This window comes from Bos indicus, chromosome 11 (genome assembly GCF_029378745.1).
Source record: "Bos indicus isolate NIAB-ARS_2022 breed Sahiwal x Tharparkar chromosome 11, NIAB-ARS_B.indTharparkar_mat_pri_1.0, whole genome shotgun sequence".
Taxonomy (NCBI): domain Eukaryota; kingdom Metazoa; phylum Chordata; class Mammalia; order Artiodactyla; family Bovidae; genus Bos; species Bos indicus.
The window spans coordinates 86,152,791-86,180,378 of record NC_091770.1 but is presented as its reverse complement, the minus strand read 5'-3'; the positions used below and the strand labels follow the sequence as shown (position 1 = coordinate 86,180,378).

General features: G+C 38.0%; 1 protein-coding gene across 7 annotated transcripts in view; it reads right to left on the bottom strand.

The window, feature by feature from the left end:
- ROCK2 (Rho associated coiled-coil containing protein kinase 2) overlaps positions 1-26,945 on the bottom strand; it is a 128,577-nt gene extending 101,632 nt beyond the window's left edge. For all 7 annotated transcript variants that reach the window (XR_011569398.1, XM_070799129.1, XM_070799126.1 and 4 more), the window contains exon 1: positions 26,669-26,945. Coding sequence is in view for 6 of the 7 variants with exons in the window: in XM_070799129.1 (XP_070655230.1) it covers positions 26,669-26,809 (141 nt within the window). In the remaining variant the exon portion in view is untranslated. The remainder of the gene's footprint in view (positions 1-26,668) is intronic.
- Between the last annotated feature and the right edge of the window lie 643 nt (positions 26,946-27,588).

Below are 27,588 nucleotides of genomic sequence, written 5' to 3'. Positions count from 1 at the left end.
GGATAGCAAGCACCAACATGAGCCATTAAAAACAAATGACAAGAAAAGGATACATAAGCAGCTCCCTGTAAGGATTCTTCCTTAATACAACTCACAAATCCCTTATGCTCACATTCTGTAAGCCTCAACTTATGCAGCCAATCACACACTACAACCAAAACTGCTAAATATATATATTTTTTGAGATACATATCTTTAGGATGTATACATGTTAAAATATACATATGTGTATGTAGATATGTGTACACGTATATAGTCTTTATTCCATTCAGTTCAAACCAAGTAAATCTCAGGGGTTTTTCCCAATACAGAAGCAGAATATAATAGATATTTGGGCCTATAAGAGTCTCTGCCATAATTTATCTACTTTTTTAATATTCTTTACCACCACACCAAGTTCCTTCAATAGCACTCCCTCATGGTGCAGTTATAATTAATTGGATTAAATCTCATCTTAAATAATTAACATTTAAAGAAAAACAGCAACATTAAACTTCTGATGAGATAATGAGGAAAACAACAGAAACAGTTCTGCCATGTGTAAACACTGTGATAACTCTTTACATAAACTATGACATATCATAAAATTTATATCATACAGGTCTTACCATAGTCTGATAATGGATTTTTATCTAACATTTAGCAGATTAAGTTAAAATATCTACAACCTTCACTTTTAGCCAAGATGGAGTAACAAGGACTGGATTTACCCACCTACCCTACCACTCACCTAAAGAACCAGGGAAAATAGTGAAATAACAATTTTCAAGACGCTGGATAAAAATGAAGGACAGTGATCCCTGAGAGGGAAGAAATCAAGTGAGCTCTAAGATGGATGCAAAAGATGAGGAAAAAAGTGGAAACAGTGACAGGTATCATTTTCTTGGGCTCCAGAATCACTGTGGACGGTGACTGCATCCATGATATTAGAGACATGTGCTCCTCAGAAGAAAAGCTATGACAAACCTGGACAGCGTATTAAAAGTAGAGACATCACTTTGCTGACAATGTCCAGGATACAGTCAAAGCTATGATTTTTCCAGTAGTCATGTATGGATGTGAGAGGTGGACCGTGAGAGGTGGACCATAAAGAAGGCTGAGTGCCAAAGAATTGATGCTTTCAAACTGTGGTGCTGGAGAAGACTCTTGAGACTCCCCTGAACATCAAGGAGATCAACCCTGAATATTCACTGGAAGGACTGATGTGGAAGCTGAAGCTCCAATACTTCGGCCACCTGATACAAAGAGCCGATTCACTGGAAAAGACCCTGATGCTGGGAAAGATTGAGGGCAGGAAGAGAAGCGGTGACAAAAGATGAGATGGTTGGATGGTATCACCAACTCTATGGACACGAGTTTGAGACAGGGAAGCCTGGCATGCTACAGTTCATGGGATCGTAAAGAGTTGGACACAGCTTCACGACTGAACAATAACAATAAGACAGTTATAGTTTACCACCTAAAGACAGTTACCGGTTGCCCAATTCTGGAGAAAGAACCAAAGCTGAGTTTAGCAGCCACCTTGGTTTGAGGAGATTAGAGCCAGGCACATGTAAAATATTAAAAAGACATAAATCAAAAATCCAGAGGTAAGAAATACCATGAGTGAGATGAAAAATACATTGAATAGGACTAACAGGAGATTTGAAATTACAGAATAAATGACAAGGGAACCTGAAGATACAGCAACAGAAATTAACCAAAATGAGATTCAGAAGGGAAAAGAGATTAAAAAAAAAAAAAGACTATCGATAAGTTGTGGCTCAACATGAAGTTACACTTACTATACATCAGAGAAGGAAAAAGAAGAGATGGGGGGAAAAACATGTGAAGAAATTCTTGAAAGGCTGGAAATTCTCTATATTTGATGAAAACCAAAAACTGTAATGGATCAAGACAAAAGCAAGAAACATAAAGAAAACTACAGGGACTTTCCTGGTGGTCTAGCGGTTAAGAATCTGTGTTTCCACTGAAGGAAGGGAGAGTTCAATCACTGGTCGAGCAGCTAAATCCCACATGCCCCTCAGTGCAGCCAAAAAAACAACTACTGCTAGACATATCATAATGAGATTAATTGAAACTCTTTTATCTTTTCAGGAGGAACCCTAATACATTATGAACAGAAGAACAGTGCAAGTCAGAAGACAGCAGAACAGCATTTCTAAGTTACCAAAACAAAAAGCTATCAACCTAGGATACGACACACAGCAAAAATTAAGATGTCACTTAATAAAAATTAAAATATAATTTATCAAACTTCATTTGGCAGTAAAAATGGTAAAGAAAAATTTATACCAGTAAATGAAAATTTTGGTCAAGAAAAGATCTAAATTCAGTAACTTCAGGTTCCTTAGGAAAACTAGAGAAAGAACAATTTAAGCTTACAAGCAGAAGAAAATAAAAAGCAAAGAAGACTCTCACATTCATCAGGATGGCTACTATCAAAAAACCACAAAACAATTAAATGTTGGCAGGATGTGGAGACACTGGAACCCTTTGTTCACTGTTGGTGGCAATGTAAAATGGTATGGCCACTATGGAAAACAGTATGAAGGTTTCTCAAAAAAAATCAAAAATAGAATCATCATACTATATGATCCAGCAATTTTACTTCTGTGTTTTACTGAAAAGAACTGAAAGCAGGGTCTCCAAGAGGTATCTGTACACCACTGTTCATAGTAGCATTATTCACCATAACTGAGAAGTATAAGCAACCCAAGTTTCCAACTATCAATACAAATGAATGGATAAACAAAATGCAGTGTATACATGCTGCTACTAAGTCGCTTCAGTCGTGTCCGACTCTGTGAAACCCCAGAGACGGCAGCCCACCAGGCTCCCCGGTCCTTGGGATTCTCCAGGCAAGAACACTGGAGTGGGTTGCCATTTCCTTCTCCAATCAATGAAAGTGAAAAGTGAAAGGGAAGTCGCTCAGTCGTGTCTGACTCCCAGCGACCCCATGGACTACAGCCCACCAGGCTCCTCCATCCATGGGATTCTCCAGGCAAGAGTACTGGAGTGGGGTGGCAGTGTATACATAATGGAGTATTATTCAGCCTTGAAAAGGAAGGAAATTCTAACATATGCTAAAGTATGAACAAACCTTGAGAGTATAATGCTAAGTGCAATTCAGTTCAGTTCAGTCACTCAGTCGTGTCCGACTCTTTGTGACCCCATTAATCGCAGCATGCAAGGCCTCCCTGTCCATCACCAACTCCCGGAGTTCACTCAGACTCACGTCCATACAGTCAGTGATGCCATCCGGCCATTTCATCCTCTGTCATCCCCTTCTCCTCCTGCCCCCAATCCCTCCCAGCATCAGTCTTTTCCAATGAGTCAACTCTTCGCATGAGGTGGACAAAGTACTGGAGTTTCAGCTTTACCATCATTCCTTCCAAAGAAAGCCCAGGGCTGATCTCCTTCAAAATGGACTGGTTGGATCTCCTTGCAGTCCAAGGGACTCTCAAGAGTCTTCTCCAATACCACAGTTCAAAAGCATGAATTCTTCGGCACTCAGCCTTCTTCACAGTCCAATTAACCAGTCACAAAAAATACAATTCTACTTATATCAGGTACCCAGAATAGTCAAATTTATAGAGACAGAAAGTAGAAGGGTGGTTGCCAGAGGCTAAGGGGAAGACATAGGGAATTGTTTTTTAAAGACTATGGAGTTTCAGTTTTGCAAGATGAAAAAAGTTATGGATCTTGGTTGCAAATCAATGTGAATGTGCTTAACACTACTGAACTGTGTATTTAGAAATGGTCAAAATGTTAAGATTGTATGCTATCCATTTTTTTTTACCACAATAATAAATAAACAAACCTGGTATTCATTGAAGGCTGACATGTCCTTCACTATTTGCTTTTGATTCCTTCATTTAAACTTACAACTTTATACAGGAAGTAGTAGTATTATCTCCCATTTTACTGAGAGGAAACTAAGTTTAAAAGTAACTCATAAGGCAATACAGCAAAGACAAGAAATAGACCCAAATAGGACTCCAGAGCCTGACTCCCTAAATACTATATTATACTGCCTTTGTTAAATGCCTATCACATTTATGAAGGAAGTGTTTTCAAAAGAAACATTCATAATAAACATACAGGGGAGAGCTCCTGGCTAAAAGAGTTTATGTGCTTTGACAACAAAGCATGATACTTATAAATTTAAGATTATATACACAATGGAACACTTCCATGTTTATATTCCAAACAATATTAAATATTTCACTACACGTTGGCTGTTACGCAACAATGCCTCTAAAATACATATCATCAATATTTTTAGTTGTTTACATAAAAGGCCACTCGTTTTGGTGGTCCTATAAATTTTTACACACACATACACAAAGGTATGACTAGGTCTTTTTCTCTACACCCTCTCCAGCATTTATTCTTTGTAGACTTTTTGATGATAGCCATTCTGACCAGTGTGAGGTAATATCTCATTGTAGTTTGATTTGCATTTCTCTAATAATGAGAGATGTTGAGAATCTTTTCATGTGTTTGTCAGCCATCTGTATGTCTTCTTTGGAGAAATGTCTGTTTAGGTCTTTTTCCCACTTTTTGATTGGGTTGTTTGTTTTTCTGGTATTGACCTCTATGAGCTGCTTGGACATTTTGGAAATTAATCCTTTGTCAGTCGTTTCATTTGCTATTATTTTCTCCCATTCTGAGGGTTGTCTTTTCACCCTGCTTATAGTTTCCTTTGCTGTGCAAAAGCTTTTAAGTTTAATCAGGTCCCACTTGTTTACTTATGCTTTTTATTTCCATTACTCTAGGAGGTGGGTCCTAGAGGATCTTGCTTTACGTCATCGAGTGTTCTGCCTATGTTTTAAGAGTTTTATAGTTTCTGGTCTTACATTTAGGTCTTTAATGCATTTTGAGTTTACCTTTGTGTATGGTGTTAGGAAGTGTTCCAATTTCATTCTTTTACATGTAGCTGTCCAGTTTCCCCAGCACCATTTATTGAAGAGGCTGTCTTTGCCCCATTGAATGTTCTTGCCTCCTCTGCCAAAAATAAGGTACCCATAGGAGCATGGGTTTATTTCTGGGCTTTCTACCTTGTTCCATTGGTCTATATTTCTGTTTTTGTGCCAGTACCATACTGTCTTGATGACTGCAGCTTTGTAGTATAATCTGAAGTCAGGAAGGTTGATTCTTCCAGCTCAATCCTTCTTTCTCAAGACTGTTTTGGCTGTTTGGGGTCTTTTCTGTTTCCATCAGATCAGATCAGTCGCTCAGTTGTGTCCGACTCTTTGCGATCCCATGAATCGCAGCACACCAGGCCTCCCTGTCCATCACCAACTCCCGGAGTTCACTCAGACTCACGTCCATCGAGTCAGTGATGCCATCCAGCCATCTCATCCTCTGTCGTCCTCTTCTCCTCCTGCCCCCAATCCCTCCCAGCATCAGTCTTTTCCAACGAGTCAACTCTTCGCATGAGGTGGCCAAAGTACTGGAGTTTCAGCCTTAGCATCATTCCTTCCAAAGAAAGCCCAGGGCTGATCTCCTTCAGAATGGACTAGTTGGATCTCCATGCAGTCCAAGGGACTCTCAAGAGTCTTCTCCAACACCACAGTTCAAAAGCATCAATTTTTCAGCGCTCATATGAATTGTGAAATTTTTTGTTCTAGTTCTGTGAAAAATGCCATTGGTAATTTGATAGGGATTGCACTGAATTTGTAGACTGCATTTGGTCATACAGTCATTTTCAGAGTATTGATTCTTTCTACCCAGGAACATGGAATATCTCTCCATCTGTTTATGTTGCGAAGACAACATTTTTAAAGAACATGTCATTTTGATGCTCCTGAAAAAATGAAACAGAATGCTAACAAATTAAAAAAGCACTTCAGAACAGTGCTTGGCACACAGGAAAAACATGTCTTGCTAATATTATTATTACTGTTATTACTGTTCATTATAATTAACATTATCATTATTATTGCTGACAATAATCTTAATGATACATGATTTTTAAAAGCCTCTATTCAATATGCTAAGTTTCAAGTTTTTATCATCAAGAACTCACTTATCTATTTTCTATAGTCTAAAGGAAATTTATGTCAGCATTTATATTATCACTTTCCATGAACAGTGTTTTATATATACTTCTCATGATAGAAATGCTCTTAAGAAGTATGAGTTCACATTAGCAACCTCCACCAGGAAAACTTCTCTAAGGAAATTCTCTTTTGAGTTCTATAAACCAACTGTACATTATAATTAACACAACTAGGTCACTTTCTGAAAAATATCGCTGTAAATACAAACTTGTCCTCTCCATTTAGAATCAGAGTTCAAACCAAATTAATGCAGAAGTGTTTCCACATGCAGCATATCAGTAATATTTCCAGAGTCAGCATTTTTTCCTACACAAGTTCAGTTCAGTTGCTCAGTCGTGTCCGACTCTTTGCAACCCCATGAATCGCAGCACACCAGGCCTCCCTGTCCATCACCAACTCCCGGAGTTCAATCAGACTCACGTCCATCGAGTCAGTGATGCCATCCAGCCATCTCATCCTCTGTTGTCCTCTTCTCCTCCTGCCCCCAATCCCTCCCAGCATCAGTCTTTTCCAATGAGTCAACTCTTCACATGAGGTGGACAAAGTACTGGAGTTTCAGCTTTACCATCATTCCTTCCAAAGAAAGCCCAGGGCTGATCTCCTTCAGAATGGACTGGTTGGATCTCCTTGCAGTCCAAGGGACTCCCAAGAGTCTTCTCCAACACCACAGTTCAAAAGCATCAATTCTTCGGCGCTCAGCCTTCTTCACAGTCCAACTCTCACGTCCATACATGACCACAGGAAAAACCATAGCCTTGACTAGATGGACCTTTGTTGGCAAAGTAATGTCTCTGCTTTTGAATATGCTATCTAGGTTGGTCATAACTTTCCTTCCTATGCAAAGGGATCTGCATATTTAAAAAAAAAAACAAAACTTGGAGACAGGAAGGAAGCCATTTCAAATGAAATGGTAGATCTAGGAGGAAGAGAAGTAAAATCTAGGAGGAAGAGAAGTAAGTGAAAAGAAGGCTGAAGAAGTCAGCAGAAATCAGATCATAACAGTCATGTAAGAACTAATGAGCATTTTGAACTTTTCCCAAGTAATTAATCTGGGATAACATGATTAGACTTTCATCTTATAATACATAGTTGGCTGGAGAGTAGAAAAAGAAGGCTTTGAAACATGGGAGGAAAGAACACCAAGGGAGAAAATACCATAACAATCTAGAAAAACCATGACCACTTGCAATAAGAAAGTAGCAAGGATGAGAGAGACATGATTGCTTTGTAGGAGATAACACTGACAGGATCTGGTGACTGACTGGATGTCAGACTAAGGATGCAGTCACCCAAATTTCTGGCTTGATCGAAGCTAGGAGAGAGGAAACAGTCATTGATTCATGATTAGGGAAAATGAAGATATGAGAGCAAGAGAGAAGAATACAGCTGCAGACATGTTGATCTTGAAGAGTCTATGGTATCCAAGTGGAGCTGCCTAGTAACTGAGTGGAAGTGTGAGCCTGAAGCCCAGAGACAAGTTTCATGTGGAAAAATGAAAGTCATCAACATACAAATGATAAAGAAAGTCCTAAAACTGATACAAGCTTAAAAAGAAAAGAATACATTAAAAGAGGGAAAGGGTTCTCATTGAGAGAGGGAGAAGAGACAGCAAAGGAGTTTGAGATGAAAGAGTTAGGAGATACTCTGAATAACTGTCACAGAAGCCAAGAAAAGACAGTATTCAAGAAATGTTAAGCACATTGGAAAAGACTCTAATGCTGGGAAAGATTGAAGGCAGGAGAAGGGGATGACAGAGGATGAGATGGTTGGATGGCATCACCAACTCGTTGGGCATGAGTTTGAGCAAGCTCCGAGAGTTGGTGATAGACAGGGAAGCCTGGCGTGCTGCAGTCCATAGGGTCACAAAAGTCGGAGAGACTGAGCAACTGAACTGAACTGAGGTGAGACAGTAGAAGTTTAGCAAGATAAGAAAGAATCAGAATTAAGAGAAAGAAAAAAAAAAAAGATTCAAAGACAAAATAGAGTTAATCAGCAGGAAGGAGAGAAAGAGATTCAAAGCACTCTGGAGAATCAAGCTGAGACATAATGATGGACATCTCATCCACTGAAATAGAAGGAAAAGAAAGAACAAATGATACAGAAGAGATAAACTAATGAGTCAAGTAACAGGAAATTTAAGGGATCTCCTTTTGATGGCTTCTGTTTTTTCACCAAGTAGGAAGACCATCAGTGGAGAATACTTTGTTTCTTAAGTTTAAAGAAAGAAAATAAAAATGCTTAAAATAGCCTGTATAGGGAATGAACAAATTGCTCTGCAGACCTGACAACTCCTGCAGGGACTCCTGCAGAGACTATGAAGCCCTAGTACACTCACCAGGGCAGTCCGTGATTTTTCTCCATGAGTACTCAACAAGCAACTTTTGTGTAAGCCACAGAGACAAAATGACCCAAAATTTAGGTTTTACCAGATGCATATGATAGTAATTGAACAAAGCAAAGAAACTGAAAATTCTAGCTAGCATTTTGAAGTGATGGACAATGGATTTCTGCTTGCTTACATAGGAAGCATTTGACAGAGAAGGGTGTCAAGGAAATGCAGATCACAAAAGCAACAAAGAGTAAAAAGGGTAAGGGATTAGTGGTTGGAGCAGGATGTTTAATGACCTCAAAGGTGATGCTAATTTCCAGTAATGGTGGGATAGCTTCATGAAAGAAAAGCAAAAGTGTTAGTCTCTCAGCTTTGTGACCCCATGGGACTGTGGCCCACCAGACTCCTCTGTCTATGGAAATCTCCAGGCAAGAATACTGGAGTGGGTTGCCATTTCCTTCTCTTAAGGGGTCTTCCCAACCCAGGGATTGGACCCAGGTATTCTGCTTTGCAGGAAGATTCTTTACCATCTGAGCTGCCAGGGAAGCCAGGATCCTGGGTGCTCTGCTCACATAACACTGGAATGGTGGCACAACCTTACAAGAAATGAAAAGAATATAAACCAGAAGTCTTCAACAAGCAAGAAAAGACGCATTACCCCAAATATGTAAGACTCAACAACCGGAATTTTACCAGAAAGGGTTTTATAGGCACAGCAGCATAACGAAGGAAACCCCTCCTACCCTTTCCTACATGAAGGTCACGTAGAGAGGCAAAGAAGGTACAAGTTCCAGAAAACAGGGATTTCCCTCCAGAGAAAGACAAGTGTTATTTAAGCAAATTAAAAAGTAACAGGGAAGAATCGGAAGATGCAAATGATTATGTTAACATTAGAAGAAGAGTAAGAAAGTTTTTAAAAGGCAACAATGAAATGAGATTTGGTGGAGTCACTTCACAAGAAGATAGCTAAGCGGACAGGCTTCAAGAATGCTCTGGAAGAAAAGACATCAAACCTCTCAGGAGTCTGCCAGTGCCTGGAACAACTGCAATTTTTAATAGTAAAGTCTGTTTCTAGAGTATGTGAAGACTTAAGACTTCTCTAAAAAGAGCCAAATGAAATTTGGATGAATTGTATTGGCTTAAGGCTACAGGCTAAGACTATCAGGCAAAAGCCTCATTAACTCGGCCTGTTAACTGAGAAAAGCACACAGTCTATCTCAGATTTTAGAAATCAACATTTGTCCTTGACTACAGATAAGCCCCAGCTTGGAGCTTTGCTATGTTTCACAATACCCAGTAGAATGTGATAAAGAAATAAAAACACCTCATTACTAAATAAGGCACCCCTCCTTTATACTTGATTCCTCATTTGTAAAATGAAGGGGTTGAACTAGAACCACTACCATTAAGTTAAGCACCAACCCTCTCTCTCCCCCGCAAGAGGAGGCAGCAAACCTCATATATAAACTACCAGTTGGGAGTCAGACTAACCATTTGATAAAGCCTCCGAAACACATGCTAAGTACTATAGGCTCTGTGCTAGATATTAAGGAAAGACATAAAAATGAATACTATATAACTATATAAGGTGATGAATGTTAACTAAACTTACTCTGGTAATCTGTTTGCAATGTATGTAAGTCAAGACATTATGTGGCACACCTGAAACTTATACGGTGCTGCAGGTTGATCACATGTCAATAAAAATGAAAAGAAAAAATGAAATTATCTTTAAAGCACTTATGCCCTCATTACCATCAAAACTAGGGCTTCCCAGGTGGCTCAGCAGTAAAGAATCCACCTGCCAACCCAGGAGACAGTCAGGAAGCTTCCCTGGAAGAGGAAATGGCAATCTACTCCAGCATTCTTGCCTGGGAAATCCCATGGACAGAGAAGCCTGACAGGCTTTAGTCATGGAGTTGCCAAGAGTCGGACACAACTGAAGCCAACTTAGTACAGCACAAGTAAGGAATGAGAGAAATAAAAATAAATTTAAGATGAAAAAAAATGCAAGGTAGATCTTAAAGGAGAATTAAAACCCAGGAGTGATTAACAACAGATATTGCGGGAAGATTCCCTGGAGGAAGACATGGCTACCCACTCCAGTATTCTTCTCTGGAGAATTCCATGGACAGAGGAGCCTGGCGGGCTACAGTCCATGGGGTCACAAAGAATTGGACACCACAGAGCAACTAACACTTTCATTCTTTTCTCTCATTAGTAATCAAATAGTGAAATACATATTTTAAAAAGAGTGATAATGGCTTTTTTCACCTACAAGATTGACAAATAACATAAAAGGCTGACAATACTCAGCCTACCAAAGACATGGGAGTATGTGTATTCTCATCGCTATTGGAAGGATTCAATTTGCTAGGCAATAAAGATTATTTTGGAATTTTGAACTGCACACACTTAACAATTCCAGTTTTAGAAATCTACAAAAATATTCACACACATGCACAAAAATATTTACAATGATGTCCACTGCAGCATTTTTTATAATGGAAGAAAGCCACCTAAATGTCTATCAATATTGGAATAGTAAAATAAATTATATCAAATGCAGATAATGGAATACTCTACACCTTTTGAAAAGAACTACCTGACTGGACAACCTCCAAAACAAATGAAAAGAAAGCAAATACAGAAAACAGACACAGGATAGCTGCATTTTGGTTTTTAAAAAATAGTAAATATTTGTATATTTTTAATGTAAGGGGGGGAAATGAAATATCAATATGATGATACATGCACAGAAAAAGGGAAAGTAACACACTGATGTGTCATAAAGTGGTTGTCAAAAAGACAGGGCTAAGAAAAAAACTTATATTTACTTCTATCATTTTTAATTTTTTACACAGACATGTATTACTTTTGAAGTTAAAAAATTAAGTTTGTTTTTTTTGTAAACTGACACAAGCAGAGAAGGAGAGCACTCATTCCAGGTAGAAAAAAAAGCTAGGAGTATAAAAGAACATGACTTATTCAGTTACTGTTGAAAGGATGACTGTCTGGTCCTGCTCACTCTCTTCCTTTTCACATCCCTGCAGATAAGCCTCTATCCCCTGAAGCCCACCATCCGTGAGCCATAAACCTCAAGACCTTGCCTGCCTATTATGGAGACAGACAGATAAGCACCTGAGCACAGAGACCAACCACAAAATAAAAAAGTCTATGCTGAAGACTTCTAAGAAAAACACTGAAATTTTTAAAAATTTAAAAAGATAAAATCCACTTTCTAATTCATAAATGCCACAACAGAGAAAATGTATAATTTATCACTGTAACAGTGGCTACCAACAGAACTCTCCCCATATTCATTTCAATTTTGCCTGGATACCAATTCCATTTTGCTAGCCTGTAGAAATACAAATTCCAATTTCATGAGGTTGTTAAATGGTTGACAATGGACTTATGTAATAAGACCCAGCTCTGTTACCAGATCCTAAATCCCAAAATCAGCTTTGAAATTACATGAGCCAAGAAAATCAGTTACTGATTACAGTGGCCATCAACACAGAATGAGCATATCCTCTTACACTACTGGTGTATATTTTTCTACATGATAAATTAATAATTACCCTGGTATGCCTAAAGACCAAAATCTGTATCAGAGGTAACACGGCAGAACATCGGCAATCTGCAACTTCACACCTGTTCCTAAACTTAACTTCTGTTAAGAAATGCAGGCCAAAAGTTGCTAAATTCAAGCCATAGTTAAGAACTGTTGGTACAACCCAAATGCTCCTATATACCTTATATAAAGTATAATTAACATTTTTGCAAGTGAATAATGCAATGGTTTAAAAATTCTGTCATGACTCTTCCTTACATACTTATGTCAGGATTTCTGAAATTTTACATAAGAACACCAGACTCTGTTTTGATGTTCAATATCATACCTACTGAAAAAGAATAAACGTTAGGAAAAGTGACAATTGCAGTGCAATAAAGTAATCAAAAAAATGAATATAAGCAAATATTCACCCAAGGAAACTAATTATCTTCAGTAAATTAGAAAATCAAAATGCTTTTCATTCATAGACTTAATACTTCAGAGAGTTGAGTATGTGTAAATTAATGTGTTACCTTTGTGGGAAAAGCTGGCTAACTAACATCAAGAGACTGATTCTGTATGTACATACATACCCTTTTGAAGACAGAGACATATACAAACAGGCAGTTTTACACATAGTTCTTCAACTGCCTGTAAAGAAGCTAAAGTTCTGTACAGTTTACACAACACTAGCACATATAGTTTCTCACTGGATTTAATCTTCACATCTCCTTGAGGCAGATGGATGGAGACACAAATTTTATCACTCATGGACAGAAAGATAATTAACAAAACACCTAATTTATTAACATCAGTCTTCTGACTCTAAATCCAGTGTTCTTTCCATTACAGTACTCTGCTTCTCTTCTAAAAATACACATGAAAATAATCAAGCCGTTTCATTTTTTTCCATCTTTACCACCTTAGACCAGAAAAATTTCTTAAGGAAAAAGTTCATCTGTATTTTCATATTATGAACACAGGTTAAACAGGTTTCATTTTATTTTAGCGGAATTTTACTTACATAAAATAATTTGAAATAAGCAAGTCACTGTTTACATTTTTAAAATTTTTATTTCACAAATTAAACTTGAACCAAACTGAAAAATCTTGTTTATAAGTGAGAAGAAGTAAAGTAAAACACTATGCCAGGGACTTACATTCTCCATATCATCCTGAAAGACAAAACTTCCTTCTCCTAAAATTTAAAATCCCCTCTCTACAATTCCCCCCTCCTATTACTTCCCTCTGAAGGAAATTTCATAAGCCAATTTTAGCTAATTTTTTACTAGTTTCTTATTTATTCTAAATTTGGTTTTATTTGTATCATCCGTTGTTTTCCTATTATGGAAATGTCTTAAATGTGGAAAACAAACCTGTTTTCAGCAATGTCTTCAAAATTCGTAATTTTACAGCTTCCTCTTTTATACAAAATATATGCTTGCAGCAGAAGTTGTTTTTCAGAACTACCAGCAACCTCTAGTTCAGTTTCTAATTATTTTATATCTTGCTTTAGTGACATTTTTTCACTAGCCTGAATACAACATTAACAAAACACATTCATCCGCTAATTTTAAATTTTGCAATCATGAATTATACATTCCATTTAAGCTACAGTCAGAAATAACAACCTAGAAATTTTTTGGCGTAAATATGGAATAAAGAATCATGAAGTCTCAAATTGCATTTTGTCAAGTACTTAGACGGAGAAGGCAATGGCACCCCACTCCAGTACTCTTGCCTGGAAAATCCCATGGATGGAGAAGTCTGGTGGGCTGCAGTCCATGGGGTCGCTAAGAGTCGGACACGACTTAGCGACTTCCCTTTCCCTTTTCACTTTCACGCATTGGAGAAGGAAATGGCAACCCACTCCAGTGTTCTTGCCTGCAGAGTCCCAGGGATGGCAGAGCCTGGTGGGCTGCCGTCTGGGGTCTCACAGAATCGGACACGACTGAAGCGACTTAGCAGCAGCAGCAGCAAGTACTTAGAAATGCTAGGAAGCAATACAATACTGAGGTGTTATGGAATAGGGATTCTAATCACTAGTTGTAAAATGTTTCTAAATCCAAAAAACACTTCCAATGAAAGGTTACTAAATCATATGTAACAAACTTCCAATGATAACTGCAGAAGTACTGATATATTTAGGCAGTGAAAGAAGAGTCACCCAATTCCAGATTTGTTTCAGGTTTATAGTTATCTTTTTATTCAGTAATCATTTGGAAAGAATGGATACATCTTAAAAGATAAACTGTTACAAAATTTAAGGCTGTAAAGATACTTATGTATCACCCTAGACTCATAAATAATAATTAATTGTACCTTTGGCCACAATGATGCAGTTTTTTTAGCCACAAGATAAAATCTACAAAAGTGAGTTGCCAAGGATTTCAAATATGAAAAAAAGATTTCAAAAATCATAACTGCTATACCTCTAATAGCTTTACTATTATCACAAGGATTAACACATGCAAATTTTAATTTGAAACAGGTATACACCCCTTAACCACCAAAATTAAAATGGCGTAAGAGCAGGAAATCTGATATACAAATATTTAAGTGAATGAAAAGTATGGCCACCTTATCCACTGTCTGTGAATCATGTGGATTTCTCTAGTTTTAAATGAAGTGAAGAGAAATAATTGCAAATAAAGTATATTTTTAAAAATCTAAATAGTAACATGTTAATGACTATTAATGTAACCAATAACTTTGAAGGCTGCTTTGAAAGCAAAATTTCAAAAGTTTAACATAAAGGCTTGAATATTTTACAATTTTTTTTGCTTCCTTGTAAACAAAGTTTTTGAATGATTTTACTATTTTTTCAACATAGATACAATCACAGACATATGCCATTCTGCTTCAGGTGCCATTCTCTGAAGGACCATACATTTCTAGTGAAATTTTTCTTCCTAAATTAAATCAAGGAATAAAAAGACTGTTCCTATTTTCCCATCATCATTTGTTAAAATGTAAAACATCAGAATTATGTATTTCTAGGACAATAAGTCTCTGGAAACTATATTTCCCACTGAAGGGTAAGATGTAATGATAACATTTCCACATTGAAATTTGTATTGTGTATATTTTACCACAATCTTTTTTTTTTTTATCATTTCTATCTGGTGTATCTTATCTGACTCTCCTTTCAGAAAATCTCAGCAAATTAAATTTTCTTCTAAAATGAGAAAAAGAAAAACATTGGTCTGATTCCTATGGAGCTCTAAAAAAAAAATACACTTAAAATGCAATGACTCGTATTTCAGAAAACGTGGCATCTCTCCATGTGCCAGAATTTTCCACATATACAATTCTGTGTGCCAGAGATCTCAACCATTGGTTTTTGCTTTTTCCCAATCATTATAAAAAGCAACACTACAATGTTTCTCAAACTTTGACCAGCAGATTACCTGCATTAGAATCAACTGATATGTTTGTTTTAATGCAAATTCCGGGCCTCACTACAGGTCATCTACATCAGAAGATCTGACACCATTTCCACCAAGCACCTTCACTGTACTTCTGACTTTCATCAGTAATTCTGACTTTCTGGCTTCACTGAAACCTCTCTGAGTCACAGATCTAAAAGAAGAAACAAAATTCTCCTTTTCTGAGATACATTTTGGACCCAGTGGCCCCTCTGCCAATCTTTGAATATTGCACCTCTCAGCTCACTTTCCTGTATTTAAAAACCAGATGTGGAACTTTTAAATCTCCTGATCCGAAGGTCACATCACATACCAATTATATTAGAATGGGTGGAGGTGGAATCTGGACATCAATATTCGTAAAATTCTCTAGTAGAGTCCCATGTGTAACAAGGTTTGGAAACCACTGCCTTAGCTGTTGGCTTTAACAGACACAGATTATTAAAATCTTAACTAAATACACTATGCTAGTATTAAATTAAGTTTTTAAATTGCCAGATATATGTATATATTTTCATTTTTATTTTAATCCAGTAAGGAATTTTTTTCAATGCATTGGATTAAAGCTTAAGAGTATCATTTTGAGAGAATGTAAAACAACAACAAAAAAATTGTTTCACACTGAATGCAACTAATATAGGATCATACCACGCATTTAAAATTCAGAGAAAAATCTGTTATTTCATTTGCATACTAATTTCAGTGATTATATTTTGGGAAATCATGGAAAAGCCAATACAAAAATTCAAAATGTGTGCTTTAGATATTTAAAAGCACTCCAAATACTCTGTTAACTCCAAGCAAATTTTCCTAAATTTAGAACAGATGGAATATTGTCATTAACGTTAAACACTATATTTTGCATTATCTTTTTCCAATTTCTGACTTGGTATCTCACTTCCCTGAAAGAAAATCATAATTTTGATATATTTCCCTCTATTCTTTACTAATTCCCATAGATGATGGTTATATTATACAACCTGTTACCATCACTTGATGAAATCTAATGGCTCATAAAGAAAAAAATTTTTAAATCTTGACTCTTTTAACAAAGGCAAACTAATCAACCATAACACACCATTTTTATCTATTCAATTTCAACCTGCACTTTACCCACTATGTAACACAATAAAGTGCCACACACTGTAACTCTATAATAAGTTATCCCCAAAAAGTGAAGCATTTTTCAAAATCATACTGTTTAGACATTCAATACTTTAAATATTTTTACAGGGTTTCAAGATGCAAAAACACATTTCACTACACTTTACAGGCCTCAAAGTTCATGACAATCGTGCTAATGCACTTTTCTTTTAGAAAAATAAACTAAACCAAAATTTTTTAAATTCATCTTTAATATATTAAAGCATCTTAAAGATTAAAAGAATAATTTCCTAAAATTTCCCTTCACTGCTCAGAAAAGTCCTATGTGCAGTTATCCTTGATACCAAAAAAAAAAAAAACCCCACAATCATCTAAACTAAAGCTAAAAGGAAAACTTTAATTTCAATAAGCATATTTTTATGACTTCTAAAGGAATTATACTGAAAAGCAAGGTAAAACAGCAGGGTCATATCCTGATACAGAATGCACAAATAAGGCAGTTACTATTATATCTAAAAGAACACTATTTTGATTAAGTTCCAAAACTCTGCACATAATGTAATCCCCAAAATGAATACCCAATGCCACTTAAAAACAGGAAAAGGCAACATTTGTATCTGTTGTTAAATTCAGATGAGTACTCAAAGTAAAAAACAAAGGTAAGCATAATAGACAGTGTTTTAAACATCAATAGTTATCCTTCCCTCATAGGAACCAAGTTACTAAACTGATACTAAGAATTGTTTCCTAATCTTTATGTAAAACAGAAATGTATAAAGATGAACGTTGGGTCCAACAAGAGAGAAATATGCTTATAAGCTTACTTCAAGATGCTCAAAATAATCAAAAAAGAAAAGATGAGCACAGAGCAGAAAGGAGAACCATTTAAAAGCCATATGTTATGTCAGAAGTACTTCAGCTTTAGCTTAGAAATGACCCAACTAGGAGAGACTCTACTGCCATCACAGGGCCTACACAGTTCAACAAGGCTCATTCATTACTTGGAAGAAAAAGGATAATAACAAGGTTTCATTGTTGTTGTTGTTGTTGTTTTAAAGAAAAGAAAGTGAAAGTTTAGTCACTCAGTCCTGTCTGACTCTTTGCGACCCCATGGATTGTAGACTACCAGGTTCCTCCATCCATGGGATTTTCCAGGCAGGAGTACTGGAGTTGCCATTTCCTTCTCCAGAGGATCTTGACGACACAAGGATCAAACCTGGGTCTCTCACATTGTAGGCAGACACTTTACCGCCTGCAAGCCTTGTATTAAATAGGCCTTTCAGGTGGAGACACAGTAGGATAGTTTCACCTACAAAGGGCTCTGATCTGTATTTATCTGCATTCTATTTTTCAACACTAGAATTCATGTATGGTGAACAAAGTTAAATTTCATTTACTATACCATTCTCACGATACATTAGTAAAATATCAAAAGAACAAGCAAAATTAGCAAGCACATGAAATACAGTTCAGCCATCATTTGTCATTAGTAAAACGCACTACAGCTGCTATAAACACAAACTCCACACCAAGTGTTCTCTGAGGATGCAGAGAAACTGGGACCCTTATATATTGCTGGTGGGAAGTAAAATCGTGCAGCCAATTCGGAAAACATTTTGTTCACTCCTTAGAAGTTAAGCATAAGCTTACCACATGACCCAGCAATCCTACTTCTTGAAATCTAGTCAAGAGAAATAAAAACATTAAGATGAATTCCTAAGTAAAATGTGGTATATGGAATATTACTCAACAATTTAAAAGAACAAGATATTGATAAATGCTACAACATAAATGAAGCTCAACAACATTATGCTAGGTGAAAGAAGGCCTTCCCTTGTGGCTCAGCTGGTAAAGACTCCGGCTGCAATGCGGGAGACCTGAGTTTGATCCCTGGGTTGGGAAGATCCCCTGGAGAAGGGAAAGGCTACCCACTCCAGTATTCTGGCCTGGAGAATTCCATGGACTGTATAGTCCATGGGGTCTCAAAGAGTCAGACATGACCGAGTGACTTTCAACACCACCAGGTGAAAGAATCCAGAACAAAGTCTCCATACTGTGTAACTCTGTCTGTATGGAATTTCTGGAAAAGAAAACTTCATAGAAACACAACAGAATCAGTGGTTGGCTGGGGCTAGTCATCAGAATGCTTGATACTATCTGAAAGTTTTTCAAAATAGTCATTCAAAGTGACTTGTAATAACACTCTTAAATCCTGATCAAAATCTCTCATGCCCTTTGGCTTTGTTTTTAATTCTGCTACCAAATGTGGCCTTACTGTTAATAACAGCCAATATGTCACTTTAAGGAATTTCATCCTGTGAACACATCACTAGCATTTTATCTGTCCTAACTCATGAAAGGCTGTTTCAAACACAGGCATCACCTAGGTACATAAGAAGAAACTGGATATGTTTAACCAGAAGAAAAGTTAAAGAGTAGGAGAGCATGATGAAGGCCGTTCAGCCCTCAGAAGCTGTTTTTATCTTACCTAAAACACTGAATAAAATCACCTTAAATACTCTCCAAGACAAACTGCCTAAGCACAATTCCGAAAATATTCAAATCACAATTCACTTCTCCTGCCTGACTTTCAACTAATTCTACCACCCAAACACAACCCCTCTGCATATATACGTGTTCACTTATCTTCCTTCCTATAGATAGATAAGAAATAAGTGACAAGAACATATATTAATATCAAAACTTTTACTTGGGGAATACTTTAACATCTCTTCAAGCAGGGATCTATTTCTATAGGTTATCACTTCCATTACTTAAATAAGCATTATTTGTTATTCAACAAATATTACAAGACACAGCAAGAGGAAGAAAAAAAATGACCCATATCCTAAAACAGCTTGTATTCTATCCATCAAATAAAGCCAAAAACTAAGAAGTACATATGACAATACTTAGTCATTCCTCATCACAAACATCCAAGTAATTAAGGTAATGGCAAACAAGATCTGCTCCATTTCTATCTAAAGTATTAGCTGGTTCCGCTACTCATTTCCCTGGCTTAAAAAATAACCCCAACAATGAAGTGTTAAAATTTAGTTCCAAGTCTATCATCTTTTGAAAATCTCTATCAACTGCTTTATAACTTAAAAAAAATCTGAAACTCTTTTAGAGAATAAAGGAAATTAGATGTTGAGTACTAAGTGATCAGTTTATAACCAAAAAAACAAAACAAAACAAAACACCTACAGAGCACTCTAGATGGCAGACCTAAACAACCCATACCTTAGCAGAATGAAACAATAAACCATATAAACATTCTTGGACTTAGTTAGAAACACTCCCCAAAAGTTTACCAATAATGAACCAAAAATGAATCTCAATACTTCCTTTTTTGTCTATGTCTGTCTGCCTCTCTCTCTCTCTCTCTCTCTCACACACACTCACACACACACACACACACACACACACAGAACTGCTAACTATCACGATCCAAATACTTTCTAAAAAGATAAGTGAGGGTCATCTGGGACACTCAAATGCAGAACTCACAAATATATCTCTATAATTTAATCATACTTCACAGGGGAAAAAAAGGTACAAATGATACAGATGAGAGGAAAGGAGAATGACTCCAATCAAGGATAAAAGTGACAGTTTTAGTAGAGTCCCAAATGCCACCATAATTTCATATCAATTAAAATATCAACCTCTATAAAATAAGCTAAGCTACCAACAGAAAATGTTTTGTGTTTTTTCCCCAAAAGCTATATTATAATATGCTGCTCCGAGTCTCCATAGTCTTCTCATCAGTAACCCTTATCACTAACAGCTCATATTTTTGGAATGTAAGCACAGGATAGAATTTTAAATATGGTTGTAGAGATGTAATTTCCATGAAGAAACTCAAGAAGCTCAAATGAAGACCAAATTCATAATCATTACTCTTTCTTTTCTCCCAAGCACCACTCTCCAAATAAAGTTATATGACAATACAAAGATATAACAGAGGTTCCCAATTAATATTTTGTGAACTATTTGTTCACAAATAGTTAGACAAATAGTAGTTAGACAAACCTCCTGATAAAATTTTTGTACCCCTACTTCATATTTTCTATCAGAATTCCAAATGAAGTGACATTAAAAATAAAACCATTAGAGTACTAAAAGAAAATTCATGTCTATATCATAATCTTGATAATGGAGAATGTCCTAAGCCAGAAAACACTCTACAGTGAGAAGACTAATAAATGTGATTACATAAAAGCTTCTTATTATTCATTAAGTATTTAAAAAAATGACAAAGCATAGGTACAGTGTAATTTTACTTCTTTTACATTTAATTTTTTCGGACAGGTATTTATACCAAAATGTGCTCTCTATGTGAGGAAACTATGTAGAAGTGTCACTTGCATTTATACCTTTCTTTAGTCTCTAAATTTTCTACAATAAGAACATATTATTTTTATAATTTAAAAAGTAACAAATCTTACTTCACTTCAAAAAATAAAATCCATGCTTCCCTGTCTCAACCATTGCTGTCTGCTCATTTCCTTCAAGTAAAATGATACAAATTAAAAATTAAAGAATTTTGAATAGAGCATGGGTTAAAGAATAGAACCACGACTAACGACTTGATGTAGTTACTAAGTTGATAAAAAAAAAAAAAAAGCACCTATCAGTAAACTGATTTTCAACAAAGGTGCCAAGCAAGGCAATCCAATGAGAAAAGAAAAACATTTTTTTACAAACTGCTGCTGGTGACTATACTGTCCAGTAACAAAACTGTACAGATGACCTGAAAGTTGCTGAGAGTAAATCTTAAATACTCTCAAGATGACAACACCAACACAGTAATTATGTGAGGTAAAGGATGTTTTAGCTAACTTTACTGTGGTAAACATTAGGTAGTATTGTGTATCACGTGTACACCTTATACATATACAACGTTACGTATCAATAATATCTCAATAAAGCTGTGGAAAAAATGTTGCTGAATAAGCTAAGTAACTGGATTTGGGGAATATGAGGAAAAACATTCACATTGCACACTAAAACTGGCTTAACATATTATTCTAGACCTAAAAGTAAAACAATAAAGCTTCTAAAAGAAAGTAAAGGAAAATTTCTTGAAACATGGGAATAGACAATAGTCTTTCAAGCAGAAAAAGCAATAACAATTTAAAAAAATGTGATTAACCACCTTGCCATATATTTGACAAAAAAACTGATACATAAGATATATAAACAGCTTGTGTAACTCAAAAATAAAGAATATTAATTTTTCAAATGGATGAAAGATTTGAACAAATGCTTCACAGAAGATATACAAATGTCCAGTTATGTGCATAAAAAAGTACATCATTAGTCATCAGAAAAATGCAAACGAAAGTCACAATCAGATACCACTACCCACCCACAGAATGGCTAACCTTTAAGCTTCAGTGTTGGGAAGGAACTGGAACTCTCCCAGGTCGCTGTGTGAATGTAAAATGGTATGACCACTTTAGGAAAAGATCTGACAGTTAGTTATATTAAAAAAAAAAAAAAAAAGAAAAACCTAAAGATACACTTACCCTATGACCTAGTAATGCCACTGCTAGGTATTTAACTCAAGAGAAATGAAAATGTGTTCTCACAAACTTACTGCTAGATTGCTTACAGTAAGCTTTATTAAAAGCTGAAGTATATTATACAAAATAGTCAAAAACTGAAAACAACCCAGGCATCCATCAACAGAAGATGCCTAACAAATTGTGCATTCTACATACAATAGAATGTTAGTTAGCAATAAAAAAAGGAACAAACTGCTGATACACAAAATAACATGGATGAATCTCAAAATCTATCCTGAACTAAAGAAGCCAGATATAAGAATACACACGATGGATTCCATTTATACAAAGTTCTAGAAAAGGCAAAAGTAATCTTTAGCACCATTCTGCATGCTATATTCTCTTAGTATGCTTAGAATACTTCAGAATTTGAAATTGCAAAAGAGAACTATCTGATCAGGACTCAACCAAAACAACGGACAACAACTTAGGCTTCAAGATAATTATCCACTATTTCTTTACAGCTTTTTAAGGTGTGTGTTAAGTCAGTACTTTCTTACTTAGTCTGTGCTGGCCTTACCTTGGAGCAAGATGTTTCCAAATTCAGAATATTTGGATTTTAAAATAGTAATAAAGTATATGTACTTTATTACTATGTATACTATATATATAAAGTATATACTCTATATACTAAAGTATATATGTATACCATGTAATATAAAGTATATACTAAAGTATATACTTTATATACTTTATTACTATGTATACTATGTACAGTATAGTCCCCAAAACTCTGGGGAGTCTGGGGTAGCATCCTGAAATCTAACGCTATTATTTCTCTAGTGCTCAGTAGCTCAGTCGTGTCCGACTCTTTGTGATCTCATGGATTGTAGCCCACCAGGCTCCTCTGTCCATGGGATTCACCAGGCAAGATTACTGGAGTGCATTGCCATTTCCTCCTCCAGGGGCTCTTGCCAACCCAAGGATTGAGTCCCTGCCTCGTGCATTGGCAGCCGGATTCTTTACCACTGAGCCACCTGGGAAACCCCAATGTTTCTCCAGAGGAAGCTATTATTATTTACACCAAGAGAAATAAACCGCCTAAAATACTGTAACATCAGATCAGGACAGATGTTACATCAAATAAGCTTTAGCAAAAACCACTGTGATAAAAAAATATTTTCACATAGTTTACAGGTTTAATAAAAATGAATCAAATGAAGTGTTTTGTATTCTAAGTTACTGTAAATCCTAAGTTTTTAATCACCTTTTCCCATCAACACAAGCCTAATGGAACACTTTACTCAAGCCTGAATCCCAGGGGTTACAATAATCATTTACTCTTTAAAATAATAAATCAAAGCACAAACGCACAAACCGTTAGAAAGACATCTCTCCAGCACAACACTAAAGGACAATTCTTTTTACCGTAATATTTGGGTAAGCAGTATGGGAAGCTTAGTCTTGACAACAAAACATGGGTATATACTCAAAAGTTTCAAACAACGAAAAAGCATACTACTGAAGATCCTTCCCTCCGGTGGGGGGGGGGGGGGGGCGCGGATACTACAGAAGCAAATTTATCTCAAAACTCTGTTTTTAAGTAATAGCTAGCAACTTACAATCTGCAGCCACAAAAGGGATATATACTCTTCAGATTAATCTGAAGGATCCACATAAAGCCTCTTTAAAACGAGCCACAGCAGAGGAAAAGACACTTCAGTCTCTGTACTGACCGTCTTAAAATTCAGATATATCTATGCTTGGTGACTGCTAGCACTTTTCTGATGGCAAATTCAAAACATAATGTTATTCATTCATTCATTCAAAATTTTATAGCAAGAAACAGCTGCCAATAGAACCATTTTCCTTTTCAAAGGAAATTAAAAGCACTTACCTAAAAATATGCTAAATGCACAGAGAAGTGAGCTAAATTTAATAAGCACTACTATGTACCAAGCACTGAACTAAGCACTTTTACATGTTATCTCATAGAATACTTTTTCCAACAAACAGTTTTAACCTCAAGGCCTAGCCTACAGTACCTATAATAGTAACTATTATAATAGTAACTTCTGGTATACTTCACCTCTTAGTTTTGTCACCTTAGGCAGTATAAAATTTTAAATGGTACCTTCTAAGCTCCAAAATAAGTAACTAAGATTTGTGGCTGTGTTTTTATCATATTACTTTAAATTGTCTCTGTTAAAGAAAAAATATTAATATTTTCTATAATAAAATCAAAAGAAATGCCATTTACAGTAAAACAATGATCAATTATGACAATGAAGGTTAAACAGTAAGGTTTTAAATCTTTAAAGTGACCCTCACCATCATTTTTGGAAATATGTTTTTATAACACTTTTAAAAAATTAACTCATGGAATTTCTGTTTGGAAGGAAGAAAAAGTCCTGGAGATGGACAGTGGTGATATTTGCACAAAAATGTGAATGTAACGCCACTGAAGTGTACATTTAAAATGGTTAAAACAGTAAATTATGTTATGGACAGGCTGTGTGCGTGATCAGGCACTCAATTGTGTTCGACTCTTTTCAACCCATGGACTGTAGTCCACCAAGTTCCTCCATCCATGGAATTTTCCAGGCACGCATACTGAAGTAGGTTGCCATTTCCTACTTCAGGGAATCTTCAAACCTATGTCTCCTGCATTACCACATTTTTAAAAATCAATTCATTCTACTATTTGATATAATTAAATATACAGGTTTAAAGCTAACACTGTAAATAACATGGTTTAAAAAAAAAAAATCTTCAGCTTGTCATTCTACAGGAGAAACACCAGCAACCTCAAAGAGTAAAGGACACTTTGGGGTCTGATAAGATTTACTGCAACCCAGAACCATAACAGTTAATCAACTAAAAACAGCAAAGATGAAACCTGTCCAGTCAGCAGCATGTGATGTCCTACTAGCAGTATGTTACCTTAATAAAGGTGTAAAGTGTCTTGGCTGATCTAGGCACTCAATAAATGAATGGACCAGGCAGTTTACTGAGCATGTATAATGCTTCATTTTTTAAAAAGCAGCCTTCATTTTAATAATTTAGAAAACACTTAAATAATGTATGATCATAAATAGCTTAGGCTCAAGCTCATAATGACCCTAATAATTAACATCAGTAAAGCCTAAGAGATGAAAGTGCAAAAAATTTCTATCTGAGGTTGAATATGAACCTGATGAATACTTGAGATTTGCTGTACTATTTTTAACTGAACTTTCTGGCCTTAGGTCAGAGTTTTGCTAGCAAAATACCAAAGTGAAAATGCTGGGAGTGAAGCCCAGAGTCTCTGCTCTGGTCTAGGAAAAGCTATGCCCTTCATGCAACCAACCCTATCCCCAATCGAAGACTTTGAAACACTATCAGAGTGTCATGCTCCCATGAAAACGTATGAACAACACACTGACATGAAAATCAGTAAAAGGAAATGTCAAACACATCTGACACACTACATCACTACATTCTGTGCACTGTACAGAAAGACACTCTTTAGTCAGTTCCTGCACTTTGGCCAAACGGGACTGAGTCACTCCGCAAATGATTCCAGAAACCTCAAAGGATAACCAACAGCTTCTGAAGGAAAGTCAGTCAGTCACTGGAAAGGGAAGAGACAGTTTTTCTCATCATACAGTCAATAGATTTCTGTCAGGGAGTAGAACAGGCATTCTGGAAGGAAATACCTAAAGGATCCAAGGATCCCCTACCCGAATTCTAGTTGTCCAGAGCTAATTTAACATCCAGCACATCTTTTTCACTTTCTTCTCCTCCCCAGGGTAAAAACCTACACCCCCTACCTTTTCCCATAAATGCATCTCTATTGCATACTAATCAGAGTCTGTAAAATACAACCGTCTATCCTAACAAAAGCAAGAAATAAATAAGCATTCTACAGTGCATTTCTGATCAATCTTGTTCCTTTCTCAAACAAAGCCAACTATCAGACTTTACATGGCTATTAATTGGGATCTCCAAGGCCATCTCAGGAAAGAGAAACAATGAAAAGGAGAGACTGATTGTACACTACAATTCAAGTGAATTCTATAGCTCCTGGGCAATAATCGCGGAAATTAAATTTACAGAAATTGAAATGCACTGAATTGTAACGATTAATGTTCACAGACAACCGAAAACATGGAAACTTCAGGCTGTGTGTTACCAGATTTCAGACTGAACTCTTTGTCATGTACCCCAGGTAGGGACACCCCGTAGGGACAGCCACCGGGTTTCTCTCTTGCTCCGACCCGCGTCCCCAGGCAGCATGACGCTCTTTCAGATGGGCTAGCCTGGGGTCTGATGGACTGCAGATCTCCCCACTGGACCCCCGCTCCCAGACCCAAAGGGCAGGAGGGAAGAAAAAGAGGGGTGCTTCCTCCCTGCGCCCCAAGACCGGGGCAGCCACGGGTGACACCAGCTCCAGGAGGCAGAAGTGAAGAATCCAAGGTGGGTCTCTCTACTCCCGGAACTCGGTCGCAGAACTGTCTGGTCTCCCAGACCCGGGGCCCGGCTGCCGGGAAGCTGGGCAGGGTGGGGCGAGACCTCCCCCTCGCCGCCCGCCCCCACCGCTGGGTGGGCACAGAGGAGTGGGCAGTAGGGGCAATCTACAGTTCGAGCGGTCATCAGAGAGGGCTCCTGAGCCCGCGGCCACATACCAGCAAGCTCTCCACGTTGATGGGCGAACGAGGGTCTCGGATCAGCGCTTCCAGCTTCCTCTGGCGGCTCGCGCCCGCGCCGTCCCCCGACACGGCCTCGGGGGCGCCGGGCATCTTCCCCGTCGGCGGGGGCCGGCTCATGCCGCCGCCAGGCCCGCACTCGGCTCCCCGCGCTCCGGCCCGGCCGGCCTCGGGGCCTACCGCCGCCCTCGAACCACCGGCTCCGGCCGGGACTCCGCCCGGGCCCACCGCGCGCCTCGAGCTCAGCGCCCCGGGGCCTTGGGGCTGTTGGAGGCCCGCCCGGCCCCGGGAGCAGCGCGGAGCAGACGGCGTCCCCGCCCCTCAGTCAGATTCGCGCCGCCCGGTCCACTCCTCCGCCGCGAGCTCCCTCAGGACTCCGAGGGCGGGAGCGGGGAAGTGGCGCCGCCACCGCCGGGCCCCCCGGGGGCAGTCCCGCCCTCTGGGGGCTCCGGGAAGCTGAAGCCCGGATTCCAGACAACTACGGCCGCGGCCAGCCGGCTCCCATGACCGCTGGCGGCCGCCCGCGCCCCACACGCCCGCGCCCCTCACACACTCCCGCGTTGCGCCCGTCTCCGGCCGCGCGCAGCCGCTACCCACAAGCCCCTCGGGCCGCGGCTGGCGGCGCGCCCCCGCGCTCGCCCCGCCCCGCGCGCTCCCGGCCCCGCCCGCCGCGCGCCGCCGCCGCCCGCCGGCCTCCGCCTCCTCACGCCCGTTTCCTCGTGTTTTTTTTTTTTTTTTATCGTTTCCTCCTGTCTGCTTGGCTTCGCATTTCTCCTTTTTCAGCCTCCTTCCTTCTCTGTGTCCCCTTCCCCTTGTTGATTCTCACAGGGTAAACGGTCGGGCGGCGCGCGGTCACCGCCTTGCTGGACCCGCGAGCTGCAGCTGAGGGGAGGGGAGGG